Consider the following 22,844-nt stretch of genomic DNA (forward strand, 5'->3'; position numbering starts at 1 on the left):
CACCATGTGGATGGAACGTGTTAGAAAACTTTACAACAAACAACAATCCACACGTACTGAGAACCAAAAGACCTCTGAAATACCCAGGAGAACACTGGTTAGAGTCTGGTTCTTTGGTGTGTGGTTCTTTAGTTTCTGGTTCTTTGGTGTGTGGTTCTTTAGTTTCTGGTTCCTGTGTGTGTGGTTCTTTAGTTTCTGGTTCTTTGAGTGTGTGGTTCTTTAGTTTCTTTAGTTTCTGGTTCTTTGGTGTGTGGTTCTTTACGTTTCTGGTTCTTGGTGTGTATTCTTTAGTTTCTTTAGTTTCTGGTTCTTTGGTGGTTGGTTCTTTAGTTTCTGTTCTTTGGGTGGTTGTGGTTTCTGTTAGTTTCTGGTTTCCTTGGTGTGTGGTTCTTTAGTTTCTGGTTCTTTGGTGTGTGGTTCTTTAGTTTCTGGTTCCTTGGTGTGTGGTTCTTTATTTCTGGTTCTTTGGTGTGTGTTCTTTAGTTTCTTTAGTTTCTGGTTCTTTGGTGTGTGGTTCTTTAGTTTCTGATTCTTTGGTGTGTGGTTCTTTAGTTTTCTTTAGTTTCTGGTTCTTTGGTGTGTGGTTCTTTAGTTTCTGGTTCTTTGTGTGTGGGTTCTTTAGTTTCTGGTTCCTTGGTGTGTGGTTCTTTAGTTTCTTTAGTTTCTGTTCCTTGGTGTGTGGTTCTTTAGTTTCTGGTTCCTTGGTGCTGTGGTTCTTTAGTTCTTTAGTTTCTGGTTCCTTGAGTGTGTGGTTCTTTAGTTTCTGGTTCCTTGGTGTGTGGTTCTTTAGTTTCTTTAGTTTCTGGTTCTTTGGTGTGTGGTTCTTTAGAGTGTGGTTCTTTGGTGTGTGGTTCTTTAGTTTCTGGTTTCTTTCAGTTTCTGGTCTTTATTGTGTGGTTCTTCAGTGGTTCTCTCTCTCTAACCCTGTGCTGAAATGTCTTGTCGTGAGGCAGAAAACAGATCCAGGATCTTTGTTGTGTTCTGGTTCCTTCTGAACCTCAGCCGGTCCTGTTGTTGTTGTGAAGGCAGCAGCTGATTGGCTGCAGCAGATGATTGACAGCAGCAGCTGAGAGTTAGAACTCAGATCAGGTTCCTCCTCTGACGGAGCAGCCGGACGCCCTCAATCAGCCAATCAGACGATGGATCTTCAGGTCTGCTGGTTGGATCCTCTTAGTGTTTCCGCTCTAGATCAAACTCCAGCGACTGGGTTCTCCTGCAGGTCTGTGGTTCCTCCTTCAGGCTCTGGTTCCTCCTCCTTCAGGTTCTGGGCTCTTTCCTCTGAACTCTAACCTGAAGATCTCTGAGGAACGTCTGGTCCTGGTTTTCTCCATTTAAAGACATTTCAGACCAAACATTGATCCATCATGAGGAATGAGGTGAAACTCTTCTGGTGTCGTTTGTTTGTTTGTTTGTTTGTTTTTGTGTGTCATATTTATCTTTTTGTGAGTCATATTTGTGTTTTTGCTTTTCATATTTGTGTTTTTGCTTTCATATTTGTGTGTTTGTGTGTCTTTGTTGTGTCTCTGTGGTCATGTAGTCGTTTCTGATCCATGCTGCATTTGAGGACTGAAAGTTGAAAATCTGTTGATTCTTTCTGACTGGAGTCTGATATTGACTTGGAACCTGTTTCTGAAGCTTCTGGCAGGTTTTGGAGAACCAGAAACAGCTGTCTGAGAAGGTTCTACCACATGAACGTTGTGTTTCTCAGAACATTCTTCATCACGTGGACTGAAGGTGTGTTTGGGATCTGCAGGTTCTTCTAAAAACACAACATATGACCAGACCAGGACCAATCAGCTTCACCGTAACATCTGGAGACAACATCTGGAGCTCCACCAGCTGGAAGCTTGGGCTGAGGTTCCTCAGGTTCCCGGGGTTTTCCTGCTGGATGGTGGAGGATGGGAGGATCGGTGTGTAAGGAGGAGGTAGAGGAGAAGAGGAGGAGTCCGTCCAGGGAGGACAGTCTGACGTCAGCCGACAGAATCCGCAGGTTCACCGTCAGACAGTTTGGATTCAACGTCCTGAGCCTGACCGCCGAGGACTGAAAGTGAGCAACCAGCAGGAGGCGCTGAAGACCACTGCTAGAGGTCCACAGATCAGATCCACAGATCAGGTCCACAGATCAGGTCCAGGTCCACAGATCGGATCCACAGATCAGGTCCACAGATCAGGTCCAGGTCCACAGATCGGATCCACAGATCAGGTCCAGGTCCACAGATCAGATCCCAGATCAGGTCCACAGATCAGATCCACAGATCAGGTCCCAGATCAGATCCACAGATCAGATCCACAGATCAGGTCCAGGTCCACAGATCAGATCCACAGATCAGGTCCACAGATCAGATCCAGAGATCAGGTCCACAGATCAGATCCAGAGATCAGGTCCAGGTCCACAGATCGGATCCACAGATCAGGTCCACAGATCAGGTCCACAGATCAGGGTCCAGGTCCACAGATCAGATCCCAGATCAGGTCCACAGATCAGATCCACAGATCAGGTCCCAGATCAGGTCCACAGATCAGATCCACAGATCAGGTCCAGGTCCACAGATCAGATCCCAGATCAGGTCCACAGATCAGATCCACAGATCAGGTCCCAGATCAGGTCCACAGATCAGGTCACAGATCAGGTCCAGGTCCACAGATCAGATCCCAGATCAGGTCCACAGATCAGATCCACAGATCAGGTCCCAGATCAGGTCCACAGATCAGATCCACAGATCAGGTCCACAGATCAGATCCAGAGATCAGGTCCGGAGTTTAGATCCAGAGATTAGATCCAGAGTTCAGATCCAGAGTTTAGATCCAGAGTTTAGATCCAGATCCAGAGTTCAGATCCAGATCCTTAAATGTTTTCTATGGGTTCTTCTCATGTTCTGCAGGAGGTTCCAGAGGAGCTGTGGGAGTTGCTGGAGCTGCAGAAGTTGAACCTTTCTCTGAACAGTCTGAAGATGGTTCCTCCTCAGGTGGCTCTGCTCTCCAACCTCGTGGTCCTCAACCTGTGGGGGAACCAGGTGATGCACAGTTTCTCAGAGAACCGATAGAACAAAGATCAAAGAACGTTTATGAGCCAAATTAACAAGAACCTGCTGAATTAAAGATCTCAGACATAACGTTTATCAGGAAAAAAAACGATCAAAACACAATCTAGTGGTCAGATCTCCAATTTTCAGATGGTCTGTGAACTCATCAGGATGGTTTAAACGTAAAACATTTCATTAGAACGTCTGATTAAGTCATCTTAAAGGTAGAACATTTCATTAAAACATTGTTCTGCTTCACATCTGAACAGTTCAGATCCATGATGAATCAAATGAAAATGATTGACTTCAGTTCAGGAGATCAGTGAAGTTCTGGAACACGATGAGACGAAAATCAAGGAACAAAACAAGAAGAACCAAAAGACAAGAAGACAGAATGACGTGAAGAAGAAACAAAAAAAATGAGACGGAAAAGAAAAAGTTTCTGTAAAATAGATGAAAATCTGCAGTATGAGGAGACATCAGTTCAGAGTTGTAGAACCAGAAGATCTATGAGTTCTCCTCCTTCAGATTTTGTTTTGAGCTGCAGGACTTTAGATGAAACATGAGCCAGCTGGAGCTCAGAGGACGTTCTGGCTTCTGGCTGAAACACTGAGTCCTACTTTTCCCAGAATGCAGCAGCAGCAGCAGTCAGTGGTCAGGTGACCTTCTTCAGCTGCTGCTGGATAAATAAAGGTTCTGATCCATTCTAATCCTCCACGATCCAGTTTCTGTCCTCACGTCCTTCAAGGTCCAACAGAAAATCAGGATGAATACAGTACTCCAACATCGGCAGTGCCCCCTACAGGCTGAAGTTATGCACTGCACTCAGCTGATGTAGTCACTGAAAAAATAAACATGGAGATGAAGTAGAGTTCCAGATCTCATCCTGAAGTAGACCTTCTCCTCAGCTGGTCTACTGTCCGATCCACCTGAATCTGCACAGAATACTTTCAAAAGAAATACTGCAATACTAGCCAGGTGTTTGTAGTATTTCTCCTGATAACACGTCTGAACTCTGGATGGTCTGCTGTTTCCTGTTTGTTTATTGTTGTTTGTTTGTTTGTTTGTTTTGTTTGTTGTGTGTCTGTGGAGCAGCTGAGCAGTCTGCCTCCAGAAATTGGACAACTGAGGAGACTGCGAGTTTTATTCATCTACAGAAACCGACTGACGGAGATTCCTGAGGAGCTGGGAGGCTGTACCCAGCTGGAGGTACAAATACTGCAAAAAATACTGCAAAAATACAGCACCCAGCTGGAGGTACAAATACTGCAAAAAATACTGCAAAAAATACTGTACCCAGCTGGAGGTACAAATACTGCAAAAAATACTGCAAAAAATACAGCACCCAGCTGGAGGTACAAATACTGCAAAAATACTGCAAAAAATACTGTACCCAGCTGGAGGTACAAATACTGCAAAAAATACTGCAAAAAATACAGCACCCAGCTGGAGGTACAAATACTGCAAAAAATACTGTAAAAAATACAGCACCCAGCTGGAGGTACAAATACTGCAAAAATACTGCAAAAAATACTGTACCCAGCTGGAGGTACAAATACTGCAAAAAATACTGCAAAAAATACAGCACCCAGCTGGAGGTACAAATACTGCAAAAAATACTGCAAAAAATACTGTACCCAGCTGGAGGTACAAATACTGCAAAAATACTGCAAAAAATACTGTACCCAGCTGGAGGTACAAATACTGCAAAAAATACTGCAAAAAATACAGCACCCAGCTGGAGGTACAAATACTGCAAAAATACTGCAAAAAATACTGTACCCAGCTGGAGGTACAAATACTGCAAAAAATACAGCACCCAGCTGGAGGTACAAATACTGCAAAAATACTGCAAAAAATACTGTACCCAGCTGGAGGTACAAATACTGCAAAAAATACTGTACCCAGCTGGAGGTAGAAATACTGCAAAAAATACTGCAAAAAATACAGCACCCAGCTGGAGGTACAAATACTGCAAAAAATACTGCAAAAAATACTGTACCCAGCTGGAGGTACAATACTGCAAAAATACTGCAAAAAATACTGTACCCAGCTGGAGGTACAAATACTGCAAAAAATACTGCAAAAAATACTGTACCCAGCTGGAGGTACAAATACTGCAAAAAATACTGCAAAAAATACAGCACCCAGCTGGAGGTACAAATACTGCAAAAAATACTGTACCCAGCTGGAGGTACAAATACTACAAAAAATACTGCAAAAAATACTGTACCCAGCTGGAGGTACAAATACTACAAAAAATACTGCAAAAAATACTGTACCCAGCTGGAGGTACAAATACTGCAAAAAATACTGTACCCAGCTGGAGGTACAAATACTGCAAAAAATACAGCACCCAGCTGGAGGTACAAATACTGCAAAAAATACTGTACCCAGCTGGAGGTACAAATACTGCAAAAAATACTGTACCCAGCTGGAGGTAGAAATACTGCAAAAAATACTGCAAAAAATACAGCACCCAGCTGGAGGTACAAATACTGCAAAAAATACTGCAAAAAATACTGTACCCAGCTGGAGGTACAAATACGACAAAAAATACTGCAAAAAATACTGTACCCAGCTGGAGGTACAAATACTGCAAAAAATACTGTACCCAGCTGGAGGTACAAATACTGCAAAAACACTGCAAAAAATACTGTACCCAGCTGGAGGTACAAATACTGCAAAAAATACTGCAAAAAATACTGTACCCAGCTGGAGGTACAAATACTGCAAAAAAATACTGTACCCAGCTGGAGGTACAAATACTGCAAAAAATACTGTACCCAGCTGGAGGTACAAATACTGCAAAAAATACTGTACCCAGCTGGAGGTACAAATACTGCAAAAAATACTGTACCCAGCTGGACGTACAAATACTGCAAAAAATACTGCAAAAAATACTGTACCCAGCTGGACGTACAAATACTGCAAAAATACTGTACCCAGCTGGAGGTACAAATACTGCAAAAAATACTGCAAAAAATACAGCACCCAGCTGGAGGTATAAATACTGCAAAAATACTGCAAAAAATACTGTACCCAGCTGGAGGTACAAATACTGCAAAAAATACTGCTAAAAATACTGTACCCAGCTGGAGGTACAAATACTGCAAAAAATACTGTACCCAGCTGGACGTACAAATACTGCAAAAAATACTGCTAAAAATACTGTACCCAGCTGGAGGTACAAATACTGCAAAAAATACAGCACCCAGCTGGAGGTACAAATACTGCAAAAAATACTGCAAAAAATACAGCACCCAGCTGGAGGTACAAATACTGCAAAAAATACTGTACCCAGCTGGAGGTACAAATACTGCAAAAATACTGCAAAAAATACTGTACCCAGCTGGAGGTACAAATACTGCAAAAAATACTGCAAAAAATACTGTACCCAGCTGGAGGTACAAATACTGCAAAAAATACTGCAAAAAATACTGTACCCAGCTGGAGGTACAAATACTGCAAAAAATACAGCACCCAGCTGGAGGTACAAATACTGCAAAAAATACTGCAAAAAATACTGTACCCAGCTGGAGGTACAAATACTGCAAAAAATACTGCAAAAAATACTGCAAAAAATACTGTACCCAGCTGGAGGTACAAATACTGCAAGAATACTGCAAAAAATACAGCACCCAGCTGGAGGTACAAATACTGCAAAAAATACTGTACCCAGCTGGACGTACAAATACTGCAAAAATACTGCAAAAAATACTGCACCCAGCTGGAGGTACAAATACTGCAAAAAATACTGCAAAAAATACTGTACCCAGCTGGAGGTACAAATACTGCAAAAAATACTGCAAAAAATACTGCAAAAAATACTGTACCCAGCTGGAGGTACAAATACTGCAAGAATACTGCAAAAAATACAGCACCCAGCTGGAGGTACAAATACTGCAAAAAATACTGTACCCAGCTGGACGTACAAATACTGCAAAAATACTGCAAAAAATACTGCACCCAGCTGGACGTACAAATACTGCAAAAAATACAGCACCCAGCTGGAGGTACAAATACTGCAAAAAATACTGCAAAAAATACTGTACCCAGCTGGAGGTACAAATACTGCAAAAAATACTGCTAAAAAATACTGTACCCAGCTGGAGGTACAAATACTGCAAAAAATACTGTACCCAGCTGGAGGTACAAATACTGCAAAAAATACTGCAAAAAATACAGCACCCAGCTGGAGGTACAAATACTGCAAAAAATACTGCAAAAAATACTGTACCCAGCTGGAGGTACAAATACTGCAAAAAATACTGCAAAAAATACTGTACCCAGCTGGAGGTACAAATACTGCAAAAAATACTGTACCCAGCTGGACGTACAAATACTGCAAAAAATACTGCAAAAAATACAGCACCCAGCTGGAGGTACAAATACTGCAAAAAATACTGCAAAAAATACTGTACCCAGCTGGACGTACAAATACTGCAAAAAATACTGCAAAAAATACTGTACCCAGCTGGAGGTACAAATACTGCAAAAAATACTGCAAAAAATACTGTACCCAGCTGGAGGTACAAATACTGCAAAAAATACTGCAAAAAATACTGTACCCAGCTGGAGGTACAAATACTGCAAAAAATACTGCAAAAAATACTGTACCCAGCTGGAGGTACAAATACTGCAAAAAATACTGCAAAAAATACTGTACCCAGCTGGAGGTACAAATACTGCAAAAAATACTGCAAAAAATACTGTACCCAGCTGGAGGTACAAATACTGCAAAAAATACTGCAAAAAATACTGCAAAAAATACTGTACCCAGCTGGAGGTACAAATACTGCAAGAATACTGCAAAAAATACAGCACCCAGCTGGAGGTACAAATACTGCAAAAATACTGTACCCAGCTGGACGTACAAATACTGCAAAAAATACTGCAAAAAATACTGCACCCAGCTGGAGGTACAAATACTGCAAAAAATACTGCAAAAATACTGTACCCAGCTGGACGTACAAATACTGCAAAAAATACAGCACCCAGCTGGAGGTACAAATACTGCAAAAAATACAGCACCCAGCTGGAGGTACAAATACTACAAAAATACTGCAAAAATACAGCACCCAGCTGGAGGTACAAATACTACAAAAATACTGCAAAAATACTGTACCCAGCTGGAGGTACAAATACTGCAAAAATACTGCAAAAAATACTGTACCCAGCTGGAGGTACAAATACTGCAAAAATACTGCAAAAAATACTGTACCCAGCTGGAGGTACAAATACTGCAAAAAATACTGCAAAAAGTACTGTACCCAGCTGGAGGTACAAATACTGCAAAAATACTGCAAAATACAGCACCCAGCTGGAGGTACAAATACTACAAAAATACTGCAAAAAATACAGCACCCAGCTGGAGGTACAAATACTGCAAAAAATACTGCAAAAAATACTGTACCCAGCTGGAGGTACAAATACTGCAAAAATACTGCAAAAAATACTGTACCCAGCTGGAGGTACAAATACTGCAAAAATACTGCAACAACATTCTGCAGAATATACTGCAGGAAATACACACTTATTAGCCATTCCAGACAAAATCAAATAAATCTGGTAGCAGAACCTCTTCAGAACATCTGGTTCTTCATCTCCAGGAACTTTATCATTGATCAGAGTTCTACCTTCATGCTGGGAATATTTCCAGAGTTCCAGGTCCTTCAAGTCCATAGAGGAGAACATCCTCTATGGACAGCTGTCAGTAGGTCTACTCTAGAACTTTCTCCAGCTGTCAGTAGGTCTACTCTAGAACTTTCCCCCAGCTGTCGGTAGGTCTACTCTAGAACTTTCTCCAGCTGTTGGTCGGTCTACTCCAGAACTTTCTCCAGGGGATGTTCTCCTTTCCTGCTTCCAGTCTTTAAGTTTAGTCTCACTTAGAACACTCCAGGTCCTTGAAGTCCATAGAGGTGGGTCCAGATTTATCACTTTTTAATGGACTTTTTCAGAACTTCATCAGTCCAGCAGATAGAACCATGACATTTAGGAGGAGAAACATCTGAGTTCTGGTAGAAACTGAAACCAGATTAGTTTAAATCCATCCAGGAGTCTCAGTCTGAACTCTGGATCTGGTTTCTGTTCATTTTCTCTGTCATCAGTATTATGGGATATATCCTAGTGCTCGTCAATATTATGGGATGTATCCTAGTGATCATCAGTATTATGGGATGTATACTAGTGATCATCAGTATTATGGGATGTATACTAGTGATCATCAGTATTATGGGATGTATACTAGTGTGAACAGTTTAGAGTCCGAGAAACAAGCATTGGTTCCCTGGATGTGGTTCTGGTTCCTAAAGGTTGTTGTGGGTGAACTTTAATGCTGATTGCTGGTTGGTCAGAACTATTAGAAACAATGATCAGCTCTGATTGGCTCTGAGCCAGATCAGAACGTCTCAATGGTAACGGCTGTCTTTGAACTCACAGGTTCTGAGTCTGGCCAACAACCAGCTGTCCTCTCTGCCGGCATCTCTGTCCAACCTGACCCGGCTGAAGAAGCTCAACCTCAGTCACAACCTCATTGCTCACGTCCCGGGCTGTGTCTACAACATGAAGGCTCTAGTAGGTCCACCTGCTCACCTACACAGCTCTGGGGTTCCTTCAGCTGACAGTCTGCACCTCCTTGCTCCTGCAGGTGTTCCTTCACCTGGCCTGTAACCGTTTGGAGAACCTTGCAGAGAACATCCAGACTCTGGTGGAGCTCAAGATCCTCATTGTGGAGGGAAATAGCCTCCACTCTCTGCCAAAGGCAATCTGCTGCCTGACCAGGTAACACACCTGAACAAGTAACACTCCTGACCAGGTAACACACCTGAACAAGTAACACTCCTGAACAGGTAACACTCTTGAACAGGTAACACACCTGAACAGGTAACACACCTGAACAGGTAACACTCCTGAACAGGTAACACTCCTGACCAGGTAACACACCTGAACAGGTAACACTCCTGAACAGGTAACACTCCTGACCAGGTAACACACCTGAACAGGTAACACTCCTGACCAGGTAACACACCTGAACAAGTAACACTCCTGAACAGGTAACACTCTTGAACAGGTAACACTCCTGAACAGGTAACACACCTGAACAGGTAACACTCCTGAACAGGTAACACTCCTGACCAGGTAACACACCTGAACAGGTAACACTCCTGAACAGGTAACACTCCTGACCAGGTAACACACCTGAACAGGTAACACTCCTGACCAGGTAACACACCTGACCAGGTAACACTCCTGAACAGGTAACACTCCTGAACAGGTAACACTCCTGACCAGGTAACACACCTGAACAGGTAACACTCCTGAACAGGTAACACTCCTGACCAGGTAACACACCTGAACAGGTAACACTGCTGAACAGGTAACACACCTGAACAGGTAACACTCCTGAACAGGTAACACTCTTGAACAGGTAACACACCTGAACAGGTAACACACCTGAACAGGTAACACTCCTGAACAGGTAACACTCCTGACCAGGTAACACACCTGAACAGGTAACACTCCTGACCAGGTAACACACCTGAACAGGTAACACTCCTGAACAGGTAACACTCCTGACCAGGTAACACACCTGAACAGGTAACACTCCTGACCAGGTAACACACCTGACCAGGTAACACTCCTGAACAGGTAACACTCCTGAACAGGTAACACTCCTGACCAGGTAACACACCTGAACAGGTAACACTCCTGAACAGGTAACACTCCTGACCAGGTAACACACCTGAACAGGTAACACTCCTGAACAGGTAACACTGCTGAACAGGTAACACACCTGAACAGGTAACACTCCTGAACAGGTAACACTCTTGAACAGGTAACACACCTGAACAGGTAACACACCTGAACAGGTAACACTCCTGAACAGGTAACACTCCTGAACAGGTAACACTCCTGACCAGGTAACACACCTGAACAGGTAACACTCCTGACCAGGTAACACACCTGACCAGGTAACACTCCTGAACAGGTAACACTCCTGAACAGGTAACACTCCTGACCAGGTAACACACCTGAACAGGTAACACTCCTGAACAGGTAACACTCCTGACCAGGTAACACACCTGAACAGGTAACACTCCTGAACAGCTAACACACCTGAACAGGTAACACTGCTGAACAGGTAACACACCTGAACAGGTAACACTCCTGAACAGGTAACACTGCTGAACAGGTAACACTCCTGACTGAGTGATTTGATATTTGATTTTCGTTTATTTAACTTACATTGTTGATCTTTGACCTTTGATTGAATTATTTTGATTTCTATCAGGTTGGAGCTGCTGAATCTGGACTTTAACGATATTAAAGATGTTCCACAGGTAACCAGGGTGATGGTGGTGATGGTTGTGATGGTGATGATGATGATGATGATGATGATGATGATGATAATGATGGTGATGGTGATTATGGTGATGATGATGATATTGATGGTGATGGTGATGATGATATTGATGATGGTGGTGGTGATGATGATGGTGGTGGTGGTGATGATGATGGTGGTGGTGATGATGATGGTGGTGGTGGTGATGATGATATTGATGGTGGTGGTGATGATGATGGTGGTGATGATGATATTGATGGTGATGGTGATGATGATGATATTGATGGTGATGGTGATGATGATGTTGATGATGATGGTGATGATGATGATGATGATGATATTGATGGTGATGGTGATGATGATGATATTGATGGTGATGGTGATGATGATGTTGATGATGATGGTGATGATGATGATGATGATGATATTGATGGTGATGGTGATGATCATGATATTGATGGTGATGGTGATGATGATGATATTGATGGTGATGGTGATGATGATGTTGATGATGATGGTGATGATGATGATGATGATGATATTGATGGTGATGGTGATGATGATGATATTGATGGTGATGGTGATGATGATGATATTGATGGTGATGGTGATGATGATGTTGATGATGATGATGGTGATGATGATGATGATATTGATGGTGATGGTGATGATGATGATATTGATGGTGATGGTGATGATGATGTTGATGATGATGATGATGATGATGGTGATGGTGATGATATTGATGATGATGGTGATGATGATGATATTGATGGTGATGGTGATGATGATATGATGATGATGGTGATGATGATGATGCTATTGATGATGATGATGATGATGATGGTGATGATGATGATATTGATGATGATGATGATGATGATGATATTGATGATGATGATGATGATGATATTGATAGTGATGGTGATGATGATGTTGATGATGATGGTGATGATGATGATGATGATGATGATATTGATGATGATGATGATGATGATGATGATGATGGTGATGATGATGGTGATGGTGATGATATTGATGATGATGGTGATGATGATGATATTGATGGTGATGGTGATGATGATATTGATGATGATGGTGATGATGATATTGATGATGATGGTGATGATGATGATGCTATTGATGATGATGATGATGATGGTGATGATGATGATATTGATGATGATGGTGATGATGATGGTGATGATGATATTGATGATGATGGTGATGATGATATTGATGATGATGGTGATGATGATGATGATGATGATGATGATGATGATGCTATTGATGATGATGATGATGATGGTGATGATGATGGTGATGATGATGATATTGATGATGATGGTGATGATGATGATATTGATGATGATGGTGATGATGATGATGATGATGATGATGATGATATTGATGATGATGGTGATGATGATGGTGATGATGATGATGATGATGATGATATTGATGATGATGATGGTGATGATGATATTGATGGTGATGATGGCGATGATGGTGATGGTGATGATGAAGATCTTTTTCCTCCTCAGGACCTTCACCAGTTGTCTCGGCTGCAGAAGTTGGCCTGCCATCCTCTGGATAAAGGTCTTCACATCGTCCACAACCCGCTGCTCAAACCTGTGAAGGAGGTTCTGGAGGGTGGGCTCAGTGCGCTCTTCAACTACCTGAGGACGGGATAGGCCTGGGGGCCGGGCTAAACACCTGGCAACCAGGGGCAGGGCTTTTTCCTTATCTGACACTGGGGCAGGACATTTTAAACTACCTGTTGGCTGTGGGCAGAGCTTTGTGTCCACCTTTTGGCTGTGGGCAGAGTGTTTTGTACCTGAGGTCTATGCTAATGCCTGTGGTGAACCTGAGGCCAGGTCATGGAACCTACATTTACCTGTCTTCAGGTGAGCTGCAGGTGGCTAACGTGGAGCTCCTGTATGAATCTGTGATGAAGCTGGACATTATTTATCGCTGTAGAGTGAATCTCAGTGGATTTACACACGTGGACAAAATTGTTGGTACCCCTCAGTTAAAGAAGGAAAAACCCACAATTCTCACTGAAATCACTTGAAACTCACAAAAGTAACAATAAATAAAAATTTATTGAAAATTAAATAATCAAAATCAGCCATTACTTTTGAATTGTTGATTAACATAATTATTTAAAAAAACAAACTAATGAAACAGGCCTGGACAAAAATGATGGTACCCATAACTTAATATTTTGTTGCACAACCTTTTGAGGCAATCACTGCAATTAAACGATTTCTGTATTTGTCAATGAGCGTTCTGCAGCTGTCAACAGGTATTTTGGCCCACTCCTCATGAGCAAACAGCTCCAGTTGTCTCAGGTTTGATGGGTGTCTTCTCCAAATGGCATGTTTCAGCTCCTTCCACATATGTTCAATGGGATTCAGATCTGGGCTCATAGAAGGCCACTTTAGAATAGTCCAACGCTTTTCTCTCAGCCATTCTTGGGTGTTTTTGGCTGTGTGTTTTGGATCGTTGTCCTGTTGGAAGACCCATGACCTGCGACTGAGACCAAGCTTTCTGACACTAGGCAGCACATTTCTCTCCAGAATGCCTTGATAGTCTTCAGATTTCATCGTACCTTGCACACTTTCAAGACACCCTGTGCCAGATGCAGCAAAGTAGCCCCAAAACATTACTGAGCCTCCTCCATGTTTCACCGTAGGGACAGTGTTCTTTTCTTCGTATGCTTGGTTTTTGAGTCTATGAACATAGAGTTGATGTGCCTTACCAAAAAGCTCCAGTTTGGTCTCATCTGTCCAAAGGACATTCTCCCAGAAGCTTTGTGGCTTGTCAACATGCATTTTTGCAAATTCCAGTCTGGCTTTTTTATGAGTTTTTTTCAGCAGTGGTGTCCTCCTTGGTCGTCTCCCATGAAGTCCACTTTGGCTCAAACAACGACGAATGGTGCGATCTGACACTGATGTACCTTGGCCTTGGAGTTCACCTTTAATTTCTTTGGAGGTTGCTCTGGGCTCTGTGGATACAATTCCAACGATCCGTCTCTTCAATTTGTCATCAATTTTCCTCTTGCGGCCACGTCCAGGGAGGTTGGCTACTGTCCCGTGGGTCTTGAACTTCTGAATAATATGAGCCACTGTTGTCACAGGAACTTCAAGCTGTTTAGAGATGGTCTTATAGCCTTTACCTTTAAGATGTTTGTCTATCATTTTTTTTCGGATGTCCTGGGACAATTCTCTCCTTCGCTTTCTGTTGTCCATGTTCAGTGTGGTACACACCTTTTCACCAAACAGCAGGGTGACTACTTGTCTCCCTTTAAATAGGCAGACTGACTGATTATGAGTTTGGAAACACCTGTGATGTCAATTAAATGACACACCTGAGTTAATCATGTCACTCTGGTCAAATAGTTTTCAATCTTTTATAGAGGTACCATCATTTTTGTCCAGGCCTGTTTCATTAGTTTGTTTTTTTAAATAATTATGTTAATCAACAATTCAAAAGTAATGGCTGTTTTTGATTATTTAATTTTCAATAAATTTTTATTTATTGTTACTTTTGTGAGTTTCAAGTGATTTCAGTGAGAATTGTGGGTTTTTCCTTCTTTAACTGAGGGGTACCAACAATTTTGTCCACGTGTGTATTTCAGTCTGATCCTTACTTTTATCTCTTATTTGACTGTTTTCATGAATAGTTCTATTCATCCCGTTAGCAGTCAGATATATAACAGTTCTGTTTGACTACATGTTGGAAGTCTTTCTTTATTTCTGCTTTCATTCTAACTAGCTGTAACAGTTTGAAACACATAGAGTTCAGCTATTAAGTGAATATATAATGTTTGAAATAAAACTATATCTCTGAAGGTTTTCTGAAAGATGCAACATGGAAACATGGACATGAAGTATTAAACACCAGAACCTATGAGAACCAGAAGTGTCTGCTGTTATTTGGTCTTCTGCTCTCCTGATGCTTCTTCAGGAACTTTGTGGAGTGTTTTAGAGAACTTAAGAGCTCTTCAGGAATTTGGAGTGCTTTAGAGAGCTTTAGATCTCTTGTTCAGACTTAGTTTCTGTGTGCAGATGATCGGAAATAAACGTCCACCAGGAAGCTGCCACATGCTGACAGACGACTCTGACAAACTTCATGTCAAAAACTAGGATGTGGAGAATTTCTTCAGAATTATTAGAACTAGCCTGAAAGTCAAACACCTGAGCATCGCTGGCAAACATTAAAACACCTGCATATTCATTCACCAACATGCCTTTAATGAATGTAAATTACCTGGATATTAATGTAAAAAAACAACAAAGCTGGATATTGACCAAACAGAAAGACGTTTCCTCTGCTCATTGTTTTACTTTTGATCTTTGTCCCTTTGATTGGCTGAATTAGATTCACCTGTGAGCCATTCGTCCAATCAGCTCTGAGTGTTTAGTCTCGTCTGTCCTTCTGTCTTTCAGTTCATCTTGTTTGATATCTGTTTACCTCCTTTCAGACTTCCTGTTTATCTATTTCAGACTTCCTGTTTCCTGCCTGTCAGATTTTTACCTCCGCCAAGGAGCTTATGTGACACCCGGCATTTGTCTGTCTGTCTGTTAGCAAGATAACACAAAAACGCCTGGGCAGATTCACATGAAATTTTGAGGGGGTGTAGACTATGGTAAGAGGAAGAGCTGATTTAATTTTGGTGGCAATCTGAAAAGGATCCTGGATTCTGGATCACTTTGAATTTTTTAGTATGTTTTAGTATGTGGTCCAAAATATGACAAAAACATCATAGGTTAGTATGTCGCCTAACAAATTGGAACAAGGTGTCCAGATAGCTCAACTAACCCTTTAAACTTCAGTGTACCGCCGGCGGTACACCTACTAATTTGCATAGGAATTTCAAGAATGTCCGACGGCTGCAAACGCGATTATACAAACACTATACGCCGATGGAAAGCTTAGATTCTCATGAATCCGCCGGTATAAACCACTTTCAGATGTGATTACCACAGCGGGTGAGAAAAACACATTTGTCCGACAAAAACGAATATTCATCCATCCGTTCTCTGTACACGGCTTCAACGCACACAGCGCGACTCACATTTCCGGGTTTATTATTACACACAGAAAAAAAGATTCCACAAAAAACGGCCATAATCCAACCTTTTACATCCAGACGACACAAGCCAGTAAACTATTTTGTCCAAAACATGTCCTGAAGTCGGTATAAAATCCACAAATCGGTCGTTTTCAAGGAAATGCACCTCGCGATGCGCGTCCAATATTCCCTGTATTTTTCGTCATTTTTTAAAATTTAAAAATAGAATATTAGCGATTTTTTGTACTGAAAACGGCTGGAATTGACTGAAGCTTAAGAAGGTGATTCATAAACAGAACTGTGTCAGAGACGCAGGTTTGATTCCAGTTCATGATCCTTTACTGCACGGGCTTCCTGTTTTCCTCTCTCCCTGTTGAATATAACCCACAAAATGGCCCCAAAACAACTTAGAATAAATCGTACATAAATGTATGTGAATACAATGTTGCGTTTGAATGTCAATATCCTTGGCAGAGGTCTGCACTGTCTGAGTGCTTTTCTAGTTGGTGCTGTGATGAACTGGATTGTTTTAGATTGTAGGTGATGAACTGGATTGTTTTAGATTGTAGGTGATGAACTTGTGGTGTCAGTAGTATTAGTATCAGCAGTATTATTGTGTGCAGCTGCAGTTCCTCAGCTAGTCCTGTAGGTGGCAGCAGATAAACACTCTTTGTTGACTCACTGCTCTGGATTCCTTCTAAAGGTCCTGGAAGACACTAACACGCTTCCTTCACTTCATATGTCAAAAACACGCTAAAACATGAAACGTGTTGAACAGAGGAGGTGAACTCTGCTGATTGTCCAAACAGGAAGGAAAAGAATAAAGAAGAAGATTCACAAAAAGTGAAGAGAAGAGTGGATCTGATGAAAACTGGAGTCAAGTTCAACCAGCAGGTGGCAGCAAATCACAGGAGCAGCTGCTGCACTGATTTATGACTGATTTCACCTGATTAATTAAAATCCCAGAACAGAAACGAGACTAATGCCAGGAAGCACTCAGTTCAACTGAAAACACAACAGAAAAATACAACTACAACTGAACTACAGAGACTGAGCCAAAATAACTGCAGATTTATACAAATAACATGGAATATTTTCATGTCAGAGGGACAACAGATTTCTACAAAGAAATGAATTAATAAAAAAATACAGCATTGGGTTTGTAGTAGAAGATATTTGGAGATGAAGCACAGTGGAGGCAGCATCATGATGTGAAGCACGGTGGAGGCAGCATCATGATATGAAGCACAGTGGAGGCAGCATCATGATGAAGCATGGTGGAGGCAGCATCATGATATGAAGCACAGTGGAGGCAGCATCATGATGTGAAGCACGGTGGAGGCAGCATCATGATGTGAAGCACGGTGGAGGCAGCATCATGATATGAAGCACAGTGGAGGCAGCATCATGATGAAGCACGGTGGAGGCAGCATAATGATGAAGCATGGTGGAGGCAGCATCATGATGAAGCATGGTGGAGGCAGCATCATGATATGAAGCACAGTGGAGGCAGCATCATGATGTGAAGCACGGTGGAGGCAGCATCATGATGTGAAGCACGGTGGAGGCAGCATCATGATGAAGCATGGTGGAGGCAGCATCATGATGAAGCACAGTGGAGGCAGCATCATGATGTGAAGCACGGTGGAGGCAGCATCATGATGTGAAGCACGGTGGAGGCAGCATCATGATATGAAGCACAGTGGAGGCAGCATCATGATGAAGCACGGTGGAGGCAGCATAATGATGAAGCATGGTGGAGGCAGCATCATGATGAAGCATGGTGGAGGCAGCATCATGATGAAGCATGGTGGAGGCAGCATCATGATATGAAGCACAGTGGAGGCAGCATCATGATGAAGCATGGTGGAGGCAGCATCATGATGAAGCATGGTGGAGGCAGCATAATGATGAAGCATGGTGGAGGCAGCATCATGATGAAGCATGGTGGAGGCAGCATAATGATGAAACATGGTGGAGGCAGCATCATGATGAAGCATGGTGGAGGCAGCATCATGATGAAGCATGGTGGAGGCAGCATCATGATGAGAAGCACGGTGGAGGCAGCATCATGATTAGAAGCACGGTGGAGGCAGCATCATGATTAGAAACACGGTGGAGGCAGCATCATGATTAGAAGCACGGTGGAGGCAGCATCATGATGAGAAGCACAGTGGAGGCAGCATCATGATTAGAAGCACGGTGGAGGCAGCATCATGATTAGAAACACGGTGGAGGCAGCATCATGATTAGAAACACGGTGGAGGCAGCATCATGATTAGAAGCACGGTGGAGGCAGCATCATGATGTTCCTCAGCAGCAGGTCCTGAAGGCTGGTAAAGGTAGAGGGTAAATGAAATCCTGTAGGACAACCTGATTATCTGAAGAGAACTGAGACGTGGAGAAGATCAGTTTTCCATCCAGACGATGAGTCGAAGCAAACAGACAAAGATCCTCAGAAATGGTTTGAAGACAACAAGGAGGAAGTTCTGGAGGAGTCAGAGTACAGACCTCAGTCCAGCTGAGAACCAGAGTCTGGACCTGAAAGGTTCTGTTGATTAGGATCCCAGAGGAACCTAACAGAGTTTAACAGTTCATGAAGAAGAAGGAGGTCCAGATGTTCAGACTGATGGAGGCCACCAGGATCCAGGGTTAGGATCTACTAAAAACTGACTGAAGGAGGAGAACACTGATGGTACCACTGGTTCTAGATTTATTTACTAACATGAGTTTGTATAAATGTGTTTGTAGTTTGAAGTGAAAGAATATTTCTGTGTAGAACCTGATCCTAAATACTAAATACAGACTAACTATAAACTGAATATAGACTAAATATAGATTAAATATAGACTACGTACAGTCTACATATAAACTGAATAATTCCTGGCTGTTTCCATGTAGTACTAAAAGTACTAAAACTTCCAGCAGTACTACCTCCAGTAGAATCCTGTCCAGTATAAAGTATTACTAGTACTAGTAGTGCTTTCTAACATTCTACTACAGCAGTACAACAGTACTAGTAGTACTCCGTGATGACGGTACCGCTGTTCCGGCCCCTCTCTCTCTCTCTCTCTCTCTCTCTCTCTTTCTCTCTCTCTCTCTCGCTCTCTATCTCTGTGTGACGTCAGCAGCGGTCGGTAAACGGTCGGGGTTTCTGAAGAAACAAACCGGAGACTCAATCGGGGCTCCAGCCGCGCGCTCCCCAGTTTACCTGTCGGTGCTGTCGATTACCTGTCGGTGTGTTGGAGCGGCGGGCAGCGGGAGGAGCCGCAGAAGCAGCGGGAGAACCGGAGCAGAACCGGACAGAACCCGGAGAAGAAAGAGTTGGAGAGTTTCAGGTCTTGCGCTCCGCAGCTGAACATGGACGGAAGTTTGCTGCTGCCGCTCGCGCTGCTTCTACTGGGACCGACGGGCGCGCGGACCGACACCTTTAAAGGTAAGAGGACCGGGACCGGGGGTTCTGGGGTTCGGGGTTCGGAGAGGGTTCTTTCTGACCGGCGCAGCAGAACGGAGTTTCTGGTTCCAAGTTTCCAGCTGGAAAATCTCCTCCTTCATCCTGTCAGCCATGATCCGGGCAGGAACACCGCAGCAGAACCAGGCCAAACAGAACCAGGAAAACAAGAACAAACAGAACTGGAGAAAACAGAACAAACTGAACAAACAGAACCAACAGATAAAACAGAACCAGATTCAGTACAAACAGCAGAACAAGCTCAATTAAACTCTGTACAACTGGAACAGTTGAACCAACAGAACCGGACTCAGTAGAACCAATAGAACTGAAATCAGTAGAACCATTAGAACCGGAATCAGTACAACCAACAGAACCAGACTCAGTAGAACCATCAGAACCAGAATCAGTAGAACTAACAGAACCTGGATCAGTTGAATTAATAGAACTGGAATCAGTAGAACTAATAGAACTGGACTCACTAGAACCAACAGAACGGAATCAGTAGAATTAATTGAACTGGACTCACTAGAACCAACAGAACCAGAATCAGTAGAATTATTAGAACTGGACTCACTAGAACCAACGTAACCAGAATCAGTACAACTAATTAATAATGACTAATAACTAATAGAACCAGAATCAGTAGAACCAACAGAACTGGTGGTTGAGAAAAGAACCATTGCAGCAAAATCTTCATTTAATCTCAGAAAGCAGCAGAACTGAACTCAGTTCATCAGAACCTCTGAAGGATTTCAGGATCAGTATGTTTGATATTCACTCTCAGTACTTCCAGTATTCCAGTATTCCCAGTATTCCAGTGTTCTCAGTATTCCCAGTATTCCAGTATTCCAGTATTTCCAGTATTCCCAGTATTCCCAGTATCTCAGTATTCTCAGTATTTCCAGTATCCCAGTATTTCCAGTATTCCAGTATTCCCAGTATTCCAGTATTCCAGTATTCTCAGTATTTCCAGTATTCCAGTGTTCTCAGTATTCCCAGTATTCCAGTATTCCAGTATTTCCAGTATTCCCAGTATTCCCAGTATCTCAGTATTCTCAGTATTTCCAGTATTCCAGTATTTCCAGTATCCCAGTATTTCCAGTATTCCAGTATCTCAGTATTCTCAGTATTTCCAGTATTCTCAGTATTCTCAGTATTCCCAGTATTCCAGTATTTCAGTATTTCCAGTATTCCCAGTATTCCCAGTATCTCAGTATTCTCAGTATTTCCAGTATTCTCAGTATTCCAGTATTCTCAGTATTTCCAGTATTCCAGTGTTCTCAGTATTCCCAGTATTCCAGTATTCCAGTATTTCCAGTATTCCCAGTATTCCCAGTATCTCAGTATTCTCAGTATTTCCAGTATTCCAGTATTTCCAGTATCCCAGTATTCCAGTATTCTCAGTATTCCCAGTATTCCCAGTATCTCAGTATTCCCAGTATTCCAGTATTCCAGTATTTCCAGTATTCCCAGTATTCCAGTATTCTCAGTATTTCCAGTATTCCAGTGTTCTCAGTATTCCCAGTATTCCAGTATTCCAGTATTTCCAGTATTCCCAGTATTCCCAGTATCTCAGTATTCTCAGTATTTCCAGTATTCCAGTATTTCCAGTATCCCAGTATTTCCAGTATTCCAGTATCTCAGTATTCTCAGTATTTCCAGTATTCTCAGTATTCTCAGTATTCCCAGTATTCCAGTATTTCAGTATTTCCAGTATTCCCAGTATTCCCAGTATCTCAGTATTCTCAGTATTTCCAGTATTCTCAGTATTCTCAGTATTTCCAGTATTCTCAGTATTTCCAGTATTCTCAGTATTCTCAGTATTTCCAGTATTCTCAGTATTCTCAGTATTCTCAGTATTTCCAGTATTCTCAGTATTCTCAGTATTTCCAGTATTCTCAGTATTCTCAGTATTTCCAGTATTTCCAGTATTCTCAGTATTCTCAGTATTTCCAGTATTCTCAGTATTCTCAGTATTTCCAGTATTCTCAGTATTTCCAGTATTCTCAGTATTCTCAGTATTTCCAGTATTCTCAGTATTTCCAGTATTCTCAGTATTCTCAGTATTTCCAGTATTCTCAGTATTTCCAGTATTCTCAGTATTCTCAGTATTTCCAGTATTCTCAGTATTCTCAGTATTCTCAGTATTCTCAGTATTTCCAGTATTCTCAGTATTCTCAGTATTTCCAGTATTCTCAGTATTCTCAGTATTCTCAGTATTTCCAGTATTCTCAGTATTCTCAGTATTTCCAGTATTAGTATTCTCAGTGTTTTCAGTATCCGTCTCCGTGTTTTCCTTCAGGATAAATTGACTTTACTCGTTCAGATTCTGTCTCTGGATCTTTTTTCTTCATTTTCTGTTTTGGTTTTTCTGATTGTCTCATTGATCGCTGCAGATCAATAACAGATGATCGGATCTGATCCGTTAAAGCCAGACATTCTTATTGATCGTGTTCCGTACACAAGTCTGTTCTCATTCTGACTGGTTCTACTGCTGTTAGATCAAACATCCTTATTGATCTTATTGATTGTACTGATCGTGTTAATATTATTGATCTTATTCATCGTACTGATCGTGTTAATCTTATTGATCTTATTGATTCATTCTGTTGTTTAAAATTTAGGACTGTCGGTTATTAACCAGGATATTATTAACCTTCATCTATTGATCAGCTGGTTCCAGTACTTCCTGTTTACTGATCGTCTGGTTATTGCTTCCTGTTTATTGATCGGCTGGTTACTGCTTCCTGTTTACTGATCGGCTGGTTATTGCTTCCTGTTTACTGATCGGCTGGTTATTGCTTCCTGTTTATTGATCGGCTGGTTATTGCTTCCTGTTTACTGATCGGCTGGTTATTGCTTCCTGTTTACTGATCGGCTGGTTATTGCTTCCTGTTTATTGATCGGCTGGTTATTGCTTCCTGTTTACTGATCGGCTGGTTA

General features: G+C 42.0%; 2 protein-coding genes across 2 annotated transcripts in view; both read left to right on the forward strand.

Moving 5' to 3' along the window:
* Nucleotides 1–1,646: 1,646 nt before the first annotated feature.
* LOC110960936 (leucine-rich repeat-containing protein 30-like) lies at nucleotides 1,647–13,373 on the forward strand. Its single transcript, XM_022208355.2, is given in 8 exon segments — nucleotides 1,647–2,028; nucleotides 2,031–2,047; nucleotides 2,883–3,014; nucleotides 4,119–4,232; nucleotides 9,465–9,599; nucleotides 9,673–9,806; nucleotides 11,317–11,365; nucleotides 12,912–13,373. Coding segments are annotated over 8 exon segments (861 nt in total). The 5' UTR covers nucleotides 1,647–1,898; the 3' UTR covers nucleotides 13,062–13,373.
* Nucleotides 13,374–19,563: 6,190 nt separating this feature from the next.
* The window catches only part of LOC110960940 (receptor-type tyrosine-protein phosphatase mu-like), a 139,848-nt gene continuing 136,567 nt past the window's right edge, over nucleotides 19,564–22,844 (forward strand). The window contains 1 exon segment of the mRNA XM_051940769.1: nucleotides 19,564–19,883. Coding sequence (XP_051796729.1) covers nucleotides 19,808–19,883 — 76 coding nt within the window. The 5' untranslated portion in view covers nucleotides 19,564–19,807.

The sequence above is a fragment of the Acanthochromis polyacanthus genome, chromosome 20 (genome assembly GCF_021347895.1).
Source record: "Acanthochromis polyacanthus isolate Apoly-LR-REF ecotype Palm Island chromosome 20, KAUST_Apoly_ChrSc, whole genome shotgun sequence".
Classification (NCBI taxonomy): Eukaryota; Metazoa; Chordata; class Actinopteri; family Pomacentridae; genus Acanthochromis; species Acanthochromis polyacanthus.